Source organism: Olea europaea, chromosome 12, assembly GCF_002742605.1.
Source record: "Olea europaea var. sylvestris chromosome 12, O_europaea_v1, whole genome shotgun sequence".
Lineage (NCBI taxonomy): Eukaryota > Viridiplantae > Streptophyta > Magnoliopsida > Lamiales > Oleaceae > Olea > Olea europaea.
This window is the reverse complement of record NC_036248.1, coordinates 5,492,999-5,512,204: the sequence shown is the minus strand read 5'-3', so window position 1 is coordinate 5,512,204 and position 19,206 is coordinate 5,492,999. Positions and strand designations below refer to the sequence as shown.

General features: G+C 32.4%; 1 protein-coding gene across 1 annotated transcript; it reads right to left on the bottom strand.

The window, feature by feature from the left end:
- Window positions 1-12,649: 12,649 nt before the first annotated feature.
- On the bottom strand, window positions 12,650-15,559 carry LOC111405327 (transcription factor bHLH137-like). The gene is made up of 8 exons (XM_023034154.1): window positions 14,910-15,559; window positions 14,663-14,818; window positions 14,497-14,562; window positions 14,325-14,393; window positions 14,134-14,220; window positions 13,797-13,970; window positions 13,073-13,203; window positions 12,650-12,856 (listed from the first exon to the last, which is right to left on the bottom strand). The coding sequence occupies exons 1-7, from the start codon at window positions 15,288-15,290 to the stop codon at window positions 13,111-13,113; spliced, it is 1,026 nt and encodes a 341-aa protein (XP_022889922.1). The 5' UTR covers window positions 15,291-15,559; the 3' UTR covers window positions 12,650-12,856; window positions 13,073-13,110.
- Between the last annotated feature and the right edge of the window lie 3,647 nt (window positions 15,560-19,206).

Genomic DNA, 19,206 nt, shown 5'->3' with positions numbered 1-19,206 from the left:
TTCGACTGTGACTGTAATTTAAAGACTTTAATGGATTTTTTTTAAAACGATGACTTTTATGAATTTTGTGGATTTTGTGGATCTTTCATAAATTTATATGAAATTAGTGAAAGTTTTTCGTAGATTTTTATGAATTTTTATTTTAAAATTTTTATAGGCTTTTATAAAATTTTAAACTTTTTTGAAAACTTTCATTTAAAATAAAATTCATGTGAATTTAGTATGAAATTCTCACATATCAAGTGTTAGTTCCTGCAATTCTACTGTTCTTTCCCTTCTTCTTCCTATATAATAAAAAAAAAATTGAAAAAAAAATTTAAAACCTTAATTAAATAAATAATAATCAAAATATACTTTTAAAATAAATAAAAATCAATATATTAAAATTTAATTATAAATTTTCCATATAAAATTTTATAATTTAATAAAAAAAAAATAGATATCTATAAAAAAGAACGCAAAAAGAAAAAAGCTACAATAATCCAATTTAATTTTTTCATAGAAAATAGAGATAAATAATAAGAGCGAAATAAAAATAAATGGAATATAATCAATAGAAAAAAAAATGAATTTTAATAATACATGTCCATAAAAGATTAAAGGAAAAAAAAGATTGAAATTTTATATATATATATATATATATATATATATATATATATATATTTGTGAAAGTCTCCCAAAATCTCGTGATTAATAAGAGACAAATTTTAAAATTTTATATGAGTACTTTCTGTTTTAAAGTTAGTATTTCAGAGACTTTATTTAAAAGCCATTAAAATTTGAATATCCCAAAACTTATAGAGACTTCTAAAAAATTTTAATTGAATACGTCGTAACTTTTAAAGACTTTTTTAAAGTCCATAGAAATCTCAATTGAATACACCGTGACTTTTAGAAAATCTCTAAAAGTCTCAATTGAATACCTCTAAATTTTTTAAATTTCAAAAAGTCATTAAAAGTCTCAATTGAATATACCCCTCATTAGAATGTAGACTCAAGAGGAATGGAAGAATGATGTTATTCTTTATTCCCTAGAAGCAAGATTAAACATTCTAAAATGCATCATTAGAAAATAATGGGGCTCAAATATGCCCTAAGTAGAAAAATTTCATTAATTCTAATAGAAGATGACAACTAAGATTATCTAAAAAATATGATAAACAATAAAAACATTAATTTACCATATTCGAATAATTTAACTTTTAAAATTAAATAAATTAATTAAAAATTTAATAAATTAAATGGGTAGGTAAACGAGGCAATCGCCCGTCCCACCTTAAAGGGGTAACAGGGTGGGGCGCGAGGGAGCCCAACTTGCCCGTTGCCATCGCTAGGTTTAAGTTACCTGAATTCTTGTTTGATTTGATGTATAAAGAACTACGAATTGAATTTGAAAGCCAATATCTCCCTTTGGTAGATTATTTTCTAGTTTATAGTTTTCTAGTGCACTTAGATTGGTTTCCCAATTGGTAGTTTTTTTGTATGGTTAATGTATTTCTTTTGTACTTGTAAACTCTGTTCGAAAACAGTTTAACCGTATTCTTCTATTTTGCATTTAGTTATTAGTAAAACTAGAAAGGATAACAGATGTAGGAGAATTCGAGTCGAGTAACGTTGATTTGTCAGATAGTTCATTGATGGCACTAAGTTACCATGAGATGGCGGATAGGCACAAAGACGAAAAATAAATACAATATTTCCTTAATTGGGGTAATTTTAACACGTATTTGGTAATTTTGTCATAACTTTGGCTACGATTATCAAAATCGCTATTATGACCCCAATCCGAAAAGCTCTTTTTGGCACGCACATCGTCGTCACCAGTTATGCTTGGTGGGCGTCAATTTCGAGCCCAAAATCCACTATTTTCCTTTCCGAAATTCAATTTTTAGTTATTTTTTTACTATTTATGGTAATATTTCGTTTTCCTTTTTCTAGATATTAGGGTGCGTTTGATTGTAAGTAGGAAAATTACATGGAAAGAAAATATTTTTCAGGTAATTCAATTGCCTGAAAATTATTTACATGGAAAATGTTAATTACACGTGTTTGATTAACTTAAATTTCAACCTAGAAAATATTGCAATTTTCCAACTTTTGGTGTTTGATAGCCATTATTTTCCATGGAAATAATACTTTTTTCCAACTTTATCTGTTTGACAACCACTATTTTCCATGAAAATTGACACTTTTTCCATGGAAAATAGTGGTTTTTTCCATGAAAATTTGTCCATCAATTTTTAGAAATATTAAACAATAGTGTCTTCATAAATAAATTAATATTGTATGCGCACTATGATTATGATTTTTTTGGAAAAGTCATATTTCGACAATAATATGATAGAAAATAATTTGATTATATCAAATTTAAAGAGCAAGCAAATCTTATCAAAGTTCAATCAGCCATGATTTCGAATTGGATTATTGTTCACGGCCAACTACATGAATATTCCATAGCCGCAACTTAATTTAATAAATTAATTAACAAACCTTAAACACCTAATTAAGCATCTATACTATTTTTTTAATCACGTAAATAAATTATATTGATCAAAATTGTGAGTACAACTACTTCGGGTATACTCGCGCATTCAAAGTAAAACGCCACAATGATCCAAAACAAGTATCGAAACATGAATCAATTTAAATAACATATAAATTTTGAAGTTGGTGAATCTTGAAATTTTTGTTCCAAATATAAAAAACACAACCTAAATTATTTAATATGAATAAGATTGATGCAGCTCAAAACCTTGAACACAAATCTAGAATCCACAAGAAAATGAAAAATAACTTTCTAACGATGTCAAGCCTTCAAGTGAGACGAAGGCAACTTGAAAAAGCAAACTGGCTGAAATTGAGGCTCCAAGCACGACAGCACCAATTTCAGAAGTTTACTACCATTTGGGCAATAAAAAACTGCACAAAAACAGTCAACAATGCTGCAATACACAGCTTCCACGAGCATTAAAACAAGCAGGCTTCTGGTGAGGTGCCTTCCTGGAGTTTAAAAAGATAGGCAGCTGGCCAAAAGGAAGCTTGAATCTGCTTCAGGTTATGAAGGGACTGCACCATAGTCTTCCAAGAAAAAAGGATTCCTTTACATCTAACACTTGAATCTGGACAGATTTTAACAAAATTTGCAATACAATATTTGAAATTACCTAGGAAAGGTGAAATCAAACAAGAGTCTATCAGCTCACAAATGCAAAAGGCAAACAAGAATTAATGCCAACATCAATTACTTGAAATAAGTTAACAACAGAAACAGACACCAAGTTTTGAATATTGTATGCTTGGAAGTCGTATGTACCTGGTCCTAATGGAAAGACCGATCAGTGAACTCACCCGTTCACATCTCTCCCATTTCGCTAATCAAAAAACATTAATTATGACTACCTTAACTAGTACTTCTTAACCATATGCAGTAATGTGCTTCACATCATTGCTTTCTGATTATCAGACAAAGTAAAATAAAACGGAAATAGAAGGAAAGCAATGTAAGCCAAAAACCATTCCTGAGGAAACATCAAAATTTAGGGCCATATTCAAGAAATGGTTGAGACTTTAATTATGCATGAGGTCCCATACAAATCATGCACAATTAATAATAATAGATATGTTCCTATGATAGTAAAGACCAACAGGAAAAAGAACAAAAAGAAGGAACACATTCCAGTATAGAAATCCAATTACCAGAAACACATACAAATATATTGAAGGGAAGATGAACAACCCTCTTGTTGGTTATTGGGGATATTGGGTGGGGTTGGGTTAAAGCAGAGATAGTGGGAAAGGAAATCTTGAGGAACAAGACCAAAGGGTCAGTATTCTAAGCGACGAGGGTCGGTGGCGGAGGAGGGGCCGGTGGTGTAGGCGATTATCCAAAATAAATAAATAAAATAAAAAAGTGTTCACAGCCCGAGTTACCACACCCAACGATTCTGGTTCGCCATCCCTTCTTCGCCAGCCCCCCCGCCCAACTGCTCCTACAGTTCTCTTCCCCATTTTATTAAAATCACCACAACTGATTGTTAATTTCTCCACTCCCTTGGAATCCTACAGAATCTAATTGAAATCGAAATTGGTAATGAGAGAGATTACCCTTCAAATGTTAATTTGGATGAACGAACGATCAAAGTTGAATCAGACATACTGGGGGTTTCTTCATCTGATTAAAAAAGAATTACTTCGCACTCAAAACTAATTAAGAATTATAAACATGTAGAAATCAAAAATGGTGGTTTCATTGTTAAATTAACCTCAATTTATGCAATCAAAGCCTCCTTGTCGACCTTCTGCAGTGATTTCCCCGGAGTCAGATATGGAAGCAGAGATGGGTCGTTGACTGCTTCTGCCTGGTTCGCCAGAGTAGATGAGAGAGACGATACTGTTTTGTACGTGGATTGGGATGAGAGAGAGAAATGTTAACGTGAGTTGAGAATTTGTTGGAACGGTTGAATTCCATGGAAAATATAATCCACCTTCCCCCAAAAAAAATATTTTCCTTGATTTCAAAGAAAATGTGGTCACGTGATCAAAAGTGGGAAAATATTTTTCTTGGAAAAAATTGTCAATCAAACAAGACAAAAGTAGGAAAATAGGTAGGAAAAACACATTTTCCATGGAAAATGTGTGCAATCAAACGCACCCTAAATTCAATATATATTTATATCTTACCAGGAATGAATCTAAAACAAACTAAATATAGCTATTATAAATTTAAATACGAACTAAATTAAAGTGAAATTTTAGAGAATTCGGATTGAACCAATTTTTTTGGCAACTTACTTCTTTTATTTCATATTTTATTTTGGTGTGATCGTTGGAATTTTGCTATTTTTGGTAATTTTTTGATAATTTCATATTTTTGCAGCTATTTAACCTGGCTTGTGGATTAATTTTCGTCATTCTTGATTATTAATAATATTGAGTGAAGTTTTTAGAGAATTTTCTTTGTTTTTGACGCTTCTTTCTTCTTCTTTCTTGCGAATCGTCTGGTGCAACTAGCCTATAGGATAATCGCTATCTTACTCGACATGAATAACTTTAGCTAATAGGTAGGAGCGCCATTAAATTTATCAAATAAGTTCTGTTTTTATTCTGATTACTGGCAGGTCCAGTTCTGGACATCTTTCCGTTCGTTCAAAACTTTGGTTGGCCTGCATTTACTGCTGTACAGGTTTAGTAATTAAACTCCCGTTTTACTTGCCTTTACTGAAAGCATTCTGCGATATGGTCGGCGTCCATTAGTTTTAGTAATTAAACCTACCACTAATATATTTCTCTGCTAAACCGTTCCTTTTTCTTTCATCCTCGAATTCGTGATATAAGTTAAATCAATTTTGCTGCACATGTATTTTAGTTGACATTCTGCTTTATATTGTACCTCGTGGCACAAAATTTTACCATTGATTTCTCCAACACTTAAAAACAATCAATGTCATCGATTTTGCCACCTATTCAAATGTCATTGAAGTTGTACACAAATAATGTACGACTAGCATAATTAAAGTTAAATTAATTCCAAGAGATCATGTTAAACAGTCGGTGGTGCTGGCATCTTATGCGACAAGTGAGAAGAAAGTTCGATCAACTCTTGAAGGACTGCGTGACAGATTAAAATAGTAGTGAGTGTCGTTCACACCAATTTTTCTGTTATTACTGTGCTGGAAAGGGACAAATCAAAAGCTCTGCCGTTTGTCTTAACATTTTACTGCCTAATCATGGTCAGTTGAGTGGTCCAGAATCAGTTGAGGGGTCCAGAGTAGGCTCTGGCTCAACCCATTTAAGAAAATTCTAATTATTTTACTGCCTAGTCAGTTTTATTTAAAAAAAAAAAAAAAAAAGGCTTTTAGAACCTTTAGATAATATAAACTTTCAAACATGGATTTGAAACATGCAAGTAGCTGAAAATGTATTTATACAGCAAGTATATTATTTTTGATAAATTATAATTCATGATATAAATAAAATTTTACATTAGCTGTCAACCTATGGAATTCTTAATCGGAGCTTGAAATCTGCTATAAGAAAATGTAGATGTGGTCCACTATGTTCCTGTATGAACCATCCTCTTCCATGGAATGGGTCAAGGTATATTAATGGCAGTGGTCCTTTTGCTGTTCAGGTTTTCCACATTTTTAATGGGTAAGAAAAATCATTTCCAGCAGACCGACTATTCTCACTATTTGAGACTCATAAAATAAGATGCTATCATACATATTGCACCGGTAAGTTCAGGAGTTGAAGACGGAAAATTCCCCCCATGTACATGGGAATTCTTCACAATATTTCTGTAAGTGCTATGCTGGCAGCACCTGATTCTCAATTTTATTTTATTTTATTTTTCAACTGCCAATGAAATTGCACCGAATGTCCTCCTACATGAATTTTCTGAAACTTTCCCTATACGTATAGTATTACTCGTTGAAGATAGATAGATTTGTAGAGTTGACATGCCATAGGGTACCCTATTGCCTCTGTGGCTTCCGTTTGATTCTACTATAGAGACTTACGGTAACAATAACATAAGATTCACACAAATGTACATGACATGGTTAAAAAGTTAATTTTAAGCCGGAATAAACTCTTTGTGAGTATGGATACAATGCTTGTGTTATTGTTTCTAATAACTATATATATCGAGTTTTGGAGGTCGGACATGATATTTTTCTTCTAAGTCGTTAGAGAAAATTTCAGTAGGGCTCCATGTGAAACCCGTTATTGTTATTGGTTTAAATAAAAATAAAACACAAACATAAATACAAGTAGGATATAAACCCTAACTAGTCTACATTCGGACAACCATAGCATAGTGCATTACATGAGGACACCACCTTATTAATAATCAATGTCATCTTCTACTTCTCTCTCATGACAGAGGAGACAAGGCAATTCAATGCTATGACATGCGGCCTTGCTCTTGCTATCCGCCACCAAACGGCCCCATCGGCCGCAACAGCAACAGCCCTACCCACGGCAGCCGGCCCCGCAAGAAAAGTCCCCTTGTATGGGGTTGATAATGAGTTCGATAATTGTTTGTTCTTATCCATCCAACTTATGAAGAAATATTAAGTGAGAAAATAATGAAAATTTGACTGAAGGCACATTTTGGAAGTTGTAATGAACCCTGTTGTTTTCTAGGAGGAAATCTGGAGGAAATCCCCCCAATGGTCACCGAACTTTGCCAATTTCCCCTAAGAGGTCATCGAATTTCACTTTGTCCCTAAATGGTTACCGAACTTTGTCAAAATCCTCTAAGAGGTCACAGAACTTCACTTCATTCCTAAATGGTCACTGAACTTTGCCGAAATTTTCGAAGAGGTCACTCAACTTTTGCAAAATGGGACCCCATGTATAACAAGTTCAGTGACCTCCTAGGGCCCTTTTGCAAAGTTCGGTGACCGTGTAGGGACGAAGTGAAGTTCGGTGACCTCCTAGGGGATTTTGGCAAAATTCGGTGACCATTTAGGGATGAAGTGAAGTTCGGTGACCTCCTAAGGAAAATTGGCAAAGTTTGGTGACCACTGGGGGGATTTCCTCTTCTAGTATAGATCTTGTAATCCAAATGCTCTCTTCCTCTTGATGACGTTTCTAAAACGCATTTATGTCTGTACTGAGGTTATAGTGAAATAAACTTTAGGCTGCCACACCAACTTTTTCTTTTTATTCAAAGCCTGACGAAGTGATCACCTTGGAAAGTTTATATTCAACGAGTAATCTAACACAAAATATCTTTAATTAATAATTAACATGAATTTGTGTAAAAACTCCAGTCATAACCGAACATTTTCCTATAAATTTTTGGTGGGCTTACATGAATATTTTTCTGCTTTACTAACTTCAGTATATTACGTACTAAATGACATAAAATAACTAGATATTTAACAACTATTACATATCGAGTATTAATTTTGGTCCATCCTTATTTTTTACCCGTTTTGTTGAGCTTGTGTCACTTTTACGAATAAATGTATTTTTAATCTAAACAAAAAATGTCTTCTCTACCCGCTTCTCTTAATTTATCCAACTCTGTACCTTCACTTGGCGTGTATCTTCATTTCTTATCTTACCCATTTTATCATAACCACCACATCTATCTAATATTCTCTTATTTCCTTCTATTGTATTCATGTATAAGCTTTGTTCGGTAGAAAAAAATTACGAAAAATTATAATTTCGTTTGATGGTCTCCCTAAATTGTTCTTTCCCAAATTAATTGATCTGTCTTCTAGTATCATCCCTTTTTATATTGTCTTTTAGTGTTTGTTTTCATGAACCATTCAGCAATGAAATTTGACAATTCAGAAGGAGTTAATGCAAGAAAATACAATAGAAAGAGAGAGAGATTTTTTTCCTTCTCTTCTACTGAACAAAGAAACAAAATGAATACATACAAGAGAAGCCATCGCTTTCTTAGAAAAGGATGTATATAACAAATTATAATTATGGAAATTATATACTTGAGAGTATTTTTATAGTTTTTTGGAATTTCCGTTCTCATCTAGAGTTTTACCTCTTCAGAATTTATTTTTATTCATTCCATTATTAGATTTTTAAGTTTAAAACTTGTAAAATATTTCACAAAATATTACATATATCAACATGACGAGAGTATTATAGAGGTGTCAAGGTTGAGCAAATGGCCAAGCACGTAAGGTTGGCTTGAGTAAATTCGTCCATTTCATAATCACTAATGAACGCATCCAAAATAATTAATAATAATCGGAAAAAGTGAATAACAAATTATATGGGTCATGCATGTGTATTCATTGTCATCTGAAAAGTGAAGAGAAGCCTCTAGCTAGCATGTAGGACTTATATGAGTTGTCTCTATCTAAGGGTAAGATCGAGATCGAGATCGATCGAATTTTTAGGTTTGCAATACTTGGACATGTTTCGGTACACTCATTAACAGAAAAATGATGTGCATTCTTGAGCCAATCAATGTTGGAAATTAACTGGCAGTTTTCTCATACCATTTGTCCACTTCGCAAAAAATAAAGAAAAGGATTTTGTCACAACAAAATACAAAGAAAAGGCCATTGTGCGAGGTCACAAATGTATACTATACTACCTCCTTCTTCTTTTTTCTTTTTTCTCTTTTTCCTAATGATTTAAAATATCAGAATAATCCAATATATAAAAATAATATTTTCACTTTCTTAGTATAGTATTGTTTCTAATATTTGACTTAATTATTTCTAAAAATATAGGATTAAAAATGATTGTTCTTTGCCTCTTCTTCATTTTGGGTGTTATTAATTAAGCCCCTGTTTGGCCCCCATTATGGGGAAAAATTAATGTGTGGAATAGTATTTTTTGAAAAATTAGTGATTGAAAAAGAAGGAAAAATTTTCGATTTACGTGTAATATTATTTTATGGAAGATTGTGAGGTTGAAAATATGAGAGAAAAATGAAATGTAATGTAATAAAAATTAATGGGGCTCAAACGTGGGCTAATTAATTACATAGAAATAGTTTTCTTCTTGTATTTCAGTAATAATAAATCTAATTTTGTGACGCTTTAATGTAAATTTGGAAGAATAAATCTACGAGCTCGAGCATTCTTCAAAATTTTAAATTTAAATTAATTTTCTAGAGCAATATGTTGGTTACCAATAATGCAAGTTTCTCTTATCTGAAATTACCAAAATTAAAAAATTAATATAGTAATAGATACATCAATTTGAGCCCCTGTCTAGTTTAGATAAAAATTAATTTGTTAGTAAATTTTGATAAAAATTAATGAAATGTGTAATTGAAAAGTTGATAAAAGTCATGAATTCTATAAAATATGTTGAAAGTGAATTTAGAAAAAACTGAATTTTAAGAAATGGAGCCAAATCATTGTGTGTTTTGTACAAAAACTACATCTAAATTGCTTGTCATAGTATGAACCAGAATTGATAGCACACCAAAATAAGCATTTAACATTCAATTCCAATATTGTACCTTTCTTGTGATTTTCATAATGTATTGTCGAATAGGATTGGACACTATAACAAACAAATTTTTAGTTTATTTTTTCATTAATGCCGACCATTTTTTTTTTTTTCAATCTTCCATCCAAAATATGTCAATATTTGCACATGATCTAGCTAGTCTCGAGAGGAATACATATTTCTTGTGTATTGAATGTTCCACCCTCAATGTCCCTCTAATTAATCCCGAATACTTTTGCCTTTTTGAATGATAGAGTGATCGATATATCTATATGTATGTGTGTCAATCTTTCGCGATTTAAAAGATTTTATTTTTCAAAAAGAAAAGTTTAAGTGTGTATAGAAAACATTTGGAACCTGAAATTATTAAAAATATTATGAACTAAATTAAATTTGTGGGTCACCTCTCGTTGATTAAATTGTTTTTTCTCTTGTTTTAGAATTGATTAGATCCTTAGACATTGAAATATGTTTACAGATGGGGGAACAAGATAGGCTAAGAAGCCAAGCAAGAGTCTAATCATAACATGTTAATTAAAGTATTTCTCTGAGAAATTGTGTAATTTTTAATACTATTATGGACCACTTTTAAAATGTTACACTTTCCCCTCCTTATAACTTAGTATTGATTTGGTTTAATTAAAAAAGTTAATAAAAATTTAAATTAAAGTTAATAATTAATTTTAATAGCATATTTTATGAGACCCGCAACTTTATTTTCAACCGTGCATTCTATCAATTTTTATAAAAATTTACTAAAATTAATTTTTTAGCAAAACGAAACATGGGTTTAATTGCTATACAAGGACTTCATGATATTCTTCGTCGTCTTTTTGGCAGGCACATATTATGACTCATAGTCCATGAACGCGACAAGAGCGCGAGCAATAACATGAGACATGATATTCGTCATGTTCAATTTTGGAGGTCATTTGGAGTAAAGTAAAATTAAACGTTTGTTAAATTACTGAAAACCCATCAATCCTTTCTTTTCTTTTTTTTTTTTTTTGAATATACACATTTCAATTAAGTTCGAAATATGCCTCAACAGATACATCCCTTTTAGGTAGCGTACATATCACATGAAATATGTCTCAATAAAAGGAAAAGTCGTACCAAAACAAATTAAACAATCGGAATAAATGGCTTGCTATCCAAGAGAGTATATTAAGTCCCGTTTGGTATCAATTTTTCACTCCAAAAAATCATTTTGTTGATAGTTACATCACTATTTCAATCGTAATTTTTCACTTCTTCACTCACAGGTGAGACCCATTTTCTTTCTAAAGATAAAAAAATCAATTCTCATTATCACTGTCGAACATGCCTTAAATAACATGAATGAACTATTGCTCATCTTATATTAAGCCCTCGTTTGGTTAGAATTAAAATTAGATTTTTAGTAGATTTTGGTAAAGGTTAATGAAATATGTGGTTAAAAAGTTGTAGGACTCATTAAATATGTTGTTAAAATTGATTGTTGACTTATATTAAAATCCATATTTAAATCATTATCAAACAGGGGCTAAACACCGATGATATGTCATATGCATCCCATGGTGAATTCATCATCGATGCTTAAATGCCCATTAGATCATTCGTAACTAAGCCCCTGTTTGATTTCCATTCTTTTTTCATTAAAATGAAAAATATAATCGTTATCCATCACATCAAATTATTAAATTTAAATTTTTATCTCTTGTGTAGGTTCGTAACGATTATATTTTTAATTCTCATTATTCCAAAAAATAAGAAACAAATGGGTGCTAACTAATTTTACTTTTAAAAATTAGATTGTACAAAGTCGGACAAAGAATGATAGGTATATAATCATCAAGTTAGAAAAGTAAATCAACTCGTGTTCTCACAACCGTTCAGTGTTAGGTAAAATCCAAGACTCAGAAGTCAACCATCCTGTCTTGTATGCCAAATAATTTAACCTAATGGCACAAATACCTAGTCACTTCAATTGACAAGATAACGTAACGGCAAAAACGTATCAGAATAATCAGTGTAAAACCAAGTGAACAATTCCGGTACGGCAACTCAAAATTTTTATTTCGTTTGATAAACATTTTTATGTAAAAATATATTTTAGAATAGTAAATTGATGTGAAATGTGTGGTTGAAAAATAAAGAAATTTTTTTTATTTATGCGTTATATTATTTTAATAACAAATGTGTGATTAAAAAAAGAAAAAAATGCATTTTGAAAAAAAATGACTACCAAATGACACCATAGATATTTGAGCCCTGCTCCCTGTTACGGGTTGGGACAGAGGTCAGGGACAGATGCGCCATGTGGCGCCCCTGTCTTCAACCTTATCCCCAATCAGGGATAGGGAGATTTATTCTTGATATTTTACCTAAACATGAGATGGAAAATAAATTTACTGAGATTATGAGATTGTGTTAATTCACCTAACAAGTTGGTGTCAAACGAATGTGATGGGCCCGTTGGATTGCCTTGGCTAAAATTTTGTGATTGACCCTTAAGGTGGCTATTGAAGTTGTCCCACATCGATTGTGGAGAGGGTTAATATTCAATTTATAAATATGAGGGAAAGCCTCATTTTTTAGCTAACTTTTGGGGTGAGAGAGATCCAATACTGTCCAACAGTTATTTTATCACATTCTTGATAAATAACTTACTAATCTAACTACAATGGATTAAAATTTATTATAAAATATAATTTTTACTAATGCCAACACCATGCATCTATTTTTAACATCTGTCTAGAAATTTGTGCTCCCATATACATTTGGGATTAAACAAGACAAAGAATGAGACGAAAAAATAAATAAAAATCATCTCTTATTCATCGACTGCCACCATCTCTTGTTCTTCATTACATTTGATACTTGGGAATAATATCCACTTCTGCATGCAATTTCTAATTCCTACAACCTGGATAGATTCATTAAGAAAAGAAAAAAATATCATCAAGCATCAACATACAATATTAAACGAAGTCGTCTAAAAAATTAAATTTTTATAAATATTTTATTTTAAACGTACTTCAGTTTTTAACATGTCCCCACAACTGTAGATCAAACTATCTTTTTAATTATTTAATAACGTTTGACAAGGATATTTTTATATAAACTTTGGATGAGTGCTTACCAAATGCATGCTTGTAAGGCAACGGCTGATTTTACATTTCAATTAAATGAAAATAAGTTATTGCTGAACCCTGTCTCACTAATAATTTTTTGTCTTTGTTCATCCACATCCCATAAGAGCTGTCCATTACCCTGAAAATGATCATTTTGTCCATGTTAGACGGAATATAAGTACTTATTTTATCAATAGATTCTGACCTTCAAGGATTATGCCATAATTCTAATCTGGAGATCAATAATTTAATGAAATGAAAAAGATACATACACATTCACAACCACACGCGTTAGTTCATTTCTATTTGTCATAGTAGATGAAATTATCTTATCGCAAGGAAAAACGAGCCACTCGGATTCCTTTATAAATAGTAGAAAGCTATGGCGACCTAATACAAAATATGTATTATCCAAGATACCCCTTGGAGAATCATTTATTAGCCCCCGTTTGTTTCTCATTTTTGCACAAGAGATAGAAATTCAAATTTGGTTACTTGATGTGATAGATAACGGTCATATTTTTTATTTTAATGAGAAAATAATGGAAACCAAATAGGGGCTAGAAAAGTAGGTTGAAAAGCTTGGAGGAGATAAATATACAACCCCTGTTTGGTTCAGCTAAAGTTGATTAAAATTTAAATGTCAAAGTCAATAATTAATTTTAATTACAGATTTTGTGGGATCCACAACTTTTCATTCACTCATTCCATCAACTTTTAATAAATACGTACCTGAGGGAGAGTATTTGGCATATGAGATTGTTGAAATGGAAGGGGAGACAAACTATCCAGACGAGAATAGCAATTGGGTGCCGTCAAGCATGTGTTTGTCTCATGAATGACTGGTGGCTGTATAGGGCTGCATTGTTGCATAGTTGGCAGTTGTGATGCCAAGCTATTTAAACTCTGAATAATATTCATATTAATTAAATAGAAAACAAGAAATGAGAGAAATTATTAGTACAACAAAAGTATACATCAAATGTTTGATAAGTTCAACTCGATGTTACAAGTGAGCTTATGTTCCTTAATCTTGTCGAGTAGTGTTGAATCGAACTCGTGTCTGTACCTGATCAGGTCTAACCATGATAGCATCCAAGTCCATGCCAAAGTCGTAGAACATGGGATTCACTGAAGCAAGCTTCATTGAGAGGAACTGAAAAATGGGAAAACAAAAAAACACCTCAATAAAGTTTCACTTTAATAAAGTATAAACACAGAAAGGGGAAAAAATAGGAAGAAAAGGAAAAGATTAATTACCTCCACTTGCTTTTGTAGGGACTGGACATAGTTGATAATTTCATCCAACATGAGGGCCTTTCCAGTTACCTGTTTCTCAATCAAGCCACATGAAGCTGTCAGAGAAAAACCCTTTACCAAATACCAATTATTTTTAAGTTTGAGATTACTGAACATAAGCGCTTAAATTCACCTTGTCACAACCAGGAACAAGAGATTGGAGTGCCTTCATTCTTTCACTTATTTTCTCCCTCCTCACCTGAATCCATTTGAAAAACTAAATTATATTTATCCATAATTGCACAATCTACATTCCGAACAAGATAAGAGAAGAAATTAATGATTAATGAACAGTGTACCCTTTCTGCAAGGCTGTGGCTATCAGTTGCCTGACCTCTTCTTGCTCTTACATGAATATAGCCTTTTGGGTCTTCTTCAGATTCTTTCTTCTCTTCTCCAGGCTGCTTCTTGTCTACAACATTCTTTTGCTTCTTTCCTTTCAATTCTTTCATATCCTAATTACCAAATTAATTTTAATAGAATTTTTTGATAATAAACCTGTAGAATAATCTATAAACTTTAGGACTTAATGCGTAAGGTTTTAACCTTGGGTTGAGCAGAATTTGATGAAGACCTCATTAATTTTCCTTTTCTCTTCTTCTTCTCCGCTACGGAAGTTATCTTTTGAGAGACTTGTTGATCACTACTCTCATATTTATCAGAAACTGAAGAAGAGTCCATACTGTTCTTGTTTTTTATGCTCATCAAAGAATTAGACTCATTATCGCTGAAAGAAACTTTTGTACTCTGGTCAAGGCATCTATTTCGAAGAACACCAAGATTGGAAGGCACAATAACCTGTCCAAATTCAGCGGTATTTGCACTGTTTAGTTGTTCGCAAATTTTAATGATGGAAGAGTTTGGTTGCAGAACAACTGAGTCAATAGGAAAAGGGTGCTGCTGATTATATGATGAAAAGGCTGCCATTTTTCGTTTGCTTTGGAATTCAAAATAAAACGCTTGATGGAAGAGAGATTTAGAAGGTAGCAGTGGTTCCAAGGGAAATTTTAGGTATATATAAACGTGATGAAAAGAGAGCCCTGGGGCGTAGTCCAGTGGTGTAAATGATAGGAGTGAGGTTATTTCACGTCTTACTGACAGTCACGACGTGAGGGTTCGATTCCTAAGACATAGAATGAAACTTCTTGTAGGCGTAATGTACAAGCAGCTCTTGTTCTCTAACCTGTTGAGACATATCTCGCGATTTATCTTCCTCACAGATCTCTAGAGACAGAGCGATAGGAGCCCTCAAGGCAACCTCAACCTTTTGAACGTGATGAAAAGAGAGAGAATACATATAAAATTTTCTGAAATCTTTTTCTACTCTAATCCCCATGCATTTGCTTTATATTTGACTGGTCTTTTCACACACGGATACACACTGTAGTGCATGAATAGTATTTCTCAAGGAATGGACGTGGGTGGGATTCGGGGGTATTGTTTGTTTGATTTCAAGTTTTATCTTCAATCATGTTCTTGACTCCCTTGTTTGACCCCCTTACTCTTTTATTTCTCTCTTCTCTCTCTTTCAATCACACAAATTTTTATAAAATAATACTTTACGTTAATCCAAATTTTTTCTTTTCTTTTCAATCACACATTTTTCAAAAAAATACAATTTCAAACGTTAAAATTTGAAAAAAAAAAAAAAAAAGGAGGGTCAAACAACGGCATAGTGTCAAGTGACGGTGGCTTATGATTAGACAATTGTTTAAAAAAACAGTTTTCCGCACAATACTTTTTGAACTCCAATAAAATGTGCATAAAGATGTCAACCATTGAATGTAGGCTAAGCATTATTGCATTATTCTGCCATTTTTACTGGGGAGTTAATTAATCCATTCGCAATTACAAAAAATTACAGTTGACGACAGTTACTTTTTTAAGTCCTTCAATTCCGTGAAGCAGATCTCTCTACAGTATATGCGTTTTCAGGGATCTGTTATCATTCAAGGACAATTGTTATTATGGATGTTTTTAAGTCGCGCATTTTGACCAGGAAAAATAGAAAGAGTTGTCATGGTTATTTTTGGGCATTTTTTGATAAGTGGTGCCTAAATCCCCTAAATTATGATGGAAAATCGAGGCCCGTTTAATTTCATAGGTTATAAGTCAGGATTGAAAAATTAAATCCACACAACAATTGAAGTAGTCCAATTATATTATGTATTTAGAGGTAATCAGCCCATTGGACCAAGTGCTCAATATCCAATTTGGAGGTAATTGGAAAATCACATGAAAGATAAATAAATATAATTGTTATCTTTTTCCAACCATTTTATCTCGTTTTTGAACTCTATCTTTTAGTTTTGATTTAATCTTGCAGTTTTGATTTAACCTAATCTTGCAAGATTTTTTTGGAAAACTCGTTTCTTTTTTGAAGTCTATAAATTGGAGACTCTCCTCTTCATTTTATACACACCAAAAACTAAGAGAAAAACAAAGAAAGAACTCTCCATGCCTTGTGCAAAAACACGACACCTCCTCTGCTTTCTTTGTGAATTTGTCTTTGTGACTTAAAAATGGCCTTCAAATTGGAGATACATTTGTGGTGTGAATCAAATTTTTGAGCCTAATCTAAAAAGGAAAAATCGTTCTTTAATTTTATGGTTTTTGGTTCTTGGTTTTCTTCCATTTAATCTCTACAAATCCTAAACTAATCGGTTATTTGGTTCGATTTTTAGGTGGATTTGCTGCACGGTTATAATATTATTTTTGCATCCAATCAAATATTAATTTCACTCGTAAATTCATAAGAGCGATGCTACACGTATATCAAAGAATCCATAATGGTATACATTCTCCTCACATGGAAGTGGACCCACTTCCAATAAAATATAATTTATCCAAAGTGAATCTCCTTTCAGGTGAAAAGGTGGACACACTTTTGAACATTGAATTATGTACAAGTAGCATTTTTCCAGTCATAATTAATAATTACTATTAACAGTGCGCACGGGTTGGGATCCAAGCCGACTTGCTACAAACTGAATCGATCCTAATTGAACACGTTCGATTTAAGTTGGTTCGAACGGCAGAAGTTTCAAAAATCACAAAAGCACTAGCCACCAAAAACCACCATAACCATGACTCCATTGCATCCATTTTGCAAAAATAAAACTTAAAAAAAAAAAAAAAAATTGATCTGGTGGTGTCGTGTGCGTTGATGGTGGACCTCGAAGTCTGTGGCGACTGCACATGGGGTTTGGGTAGTGAACATTCGCCGAGTTTGGGTGGTGCTAGAATTTAGAGATTGCAGAAGGAGGGGAAAAAAGAATTTTTTTTTATTTTTTGAAAAAAATGGAACCAGTTAGGATCCAACCGATTATGAACCAATTTTTTCGGGTTGGGTCCATGACCAACTCAAAAATCGAACGAAATGGGTTCCAAAATTGACCTATATCGGTTCAGAAAGGTAGTATTAAGAGCATTCACATGTGAGTAACAAGTAACATTATAAATATTGAGAATACACGCAACGGATTTAAATTAATCAATTATTTTTAGCTCCATGTGTAAATTCCCCTAGTAGCGTCAAGTAAAATGGGAGGAGTCTAAACCGTTAAAACGGTATTTAAAAATGATTTTTGAAAAGAAATGAAATTTTAAAAAAATAGAGAGGCTTGGTTTGTACAGTGCGATAGTTAGTCACATCTCGATCAACTTTGAAAGGAAGTGACCGAATCATTTTAACATTGTTATTTGTACATTCAATCAANGTGCGATAGTTAGTCACATCTCGATCAACTTTGAAAGGAAGTGACCGAATCATTTTAACATTGTTATTTGTACATTCAATCAAATTAATTAAGCTCCGACAAGTCAATATATATTTATATATTTGATATCAATTGCAATATCTAAGTCACTGCCTTACGAAAATTTGCTTCATAGTTCATAAATAGTCAGATCGAGGTACAATGTAATGGAATTTATGCACTGACGACCGACCATTAGCCAAACTTTCATACACATGTTTATCATGTAAGTAAAGATTTTATCTTCAACGTACTTACCAACTAAATTAGAAAATATTTTCATCTTCATGCTGCTAATTTAGTCATCAAATGGTTCGAGGGTGATCGGTCCCCAACCTTCTTTCTCCATGAGCTAGAGAGGAGATTGGAGCTTCAGTCAGCCAACGCCTGCTGAAGGGGGGAGCCCAGGGCTGCCCCAAGCCCATTTTGATTTTTCAAAGGTTAAAATAAAAAAGTTCAATTTTATTTTTTTATTTTTTTGAAATACCCGCTGGCTCAGTTCCTGCAGACAGAAATACAAGCCTATATAAAACCAAAAAATAAATGAATGTATTGTGTCTTTTCTATATAACCCTACGCCCTATCAAAGATCAGATTGTCATGAATGAATTAATCACGAATTTGGTTCAGACAAAACTTGTTTGTCAAGGGATCATTATCTATGTGATTTTGGAACAGTGGAAAATCTGGAATTGATTTTGAAGAAGATGCTAATTTACTCAACAATGATAATTGTTTCTTCCAACAACTTGCGTGAATACATCCAAACCAAAACCCTATTTGCAAAGGTCTTTTTCGAAGAAACACCGGGTCCACTAGTGTGTGGTGAGGTTTATGTTTTTCCATACTGTTCTGGATATTGGATATTGAAGAACGTATGTTCAAGTCTCGTTGTTACCTTAAAAGTTAACGGTAAAATTTCTAATTTGTATCTCTTATTTGAAAGAAACTTAAACAAGAGGAACGGAATAAGAGCTTATTCTTATTTAAATTTTCGACAACCCAATTTTCAATATTTGTTTATATAAGTGGTATGACGATATTAAAAAGTGGAAATTATATGTAAACAAGCATTTAAGTTTTTC

Bases quoted from the DNA above. Each gene is read 5' to 3' on its own strand.
- LOC111405327 (XM_023034154.1), bottom strand. From the start codon at position 15,290: ATGGCAGCCTTTTCATCATATAATCAGCAGCACCCTTTTCCTATTGAC. The intron at 14,563-14,662 runs GTACACTGTTCA...AAATGGATTCAG, and splicing joins GCCACAGCCTTGCAGAAAGG to GTGAGGAGGGAGAAAATAAG. The intron at 14,221-14,324 runs GTAATTAATCTT...CCCATTTTTCAG, and splicing joins CCCTACAAAAGCAAGTGGAG to TTCCTCTCAATGAAGCTTGC.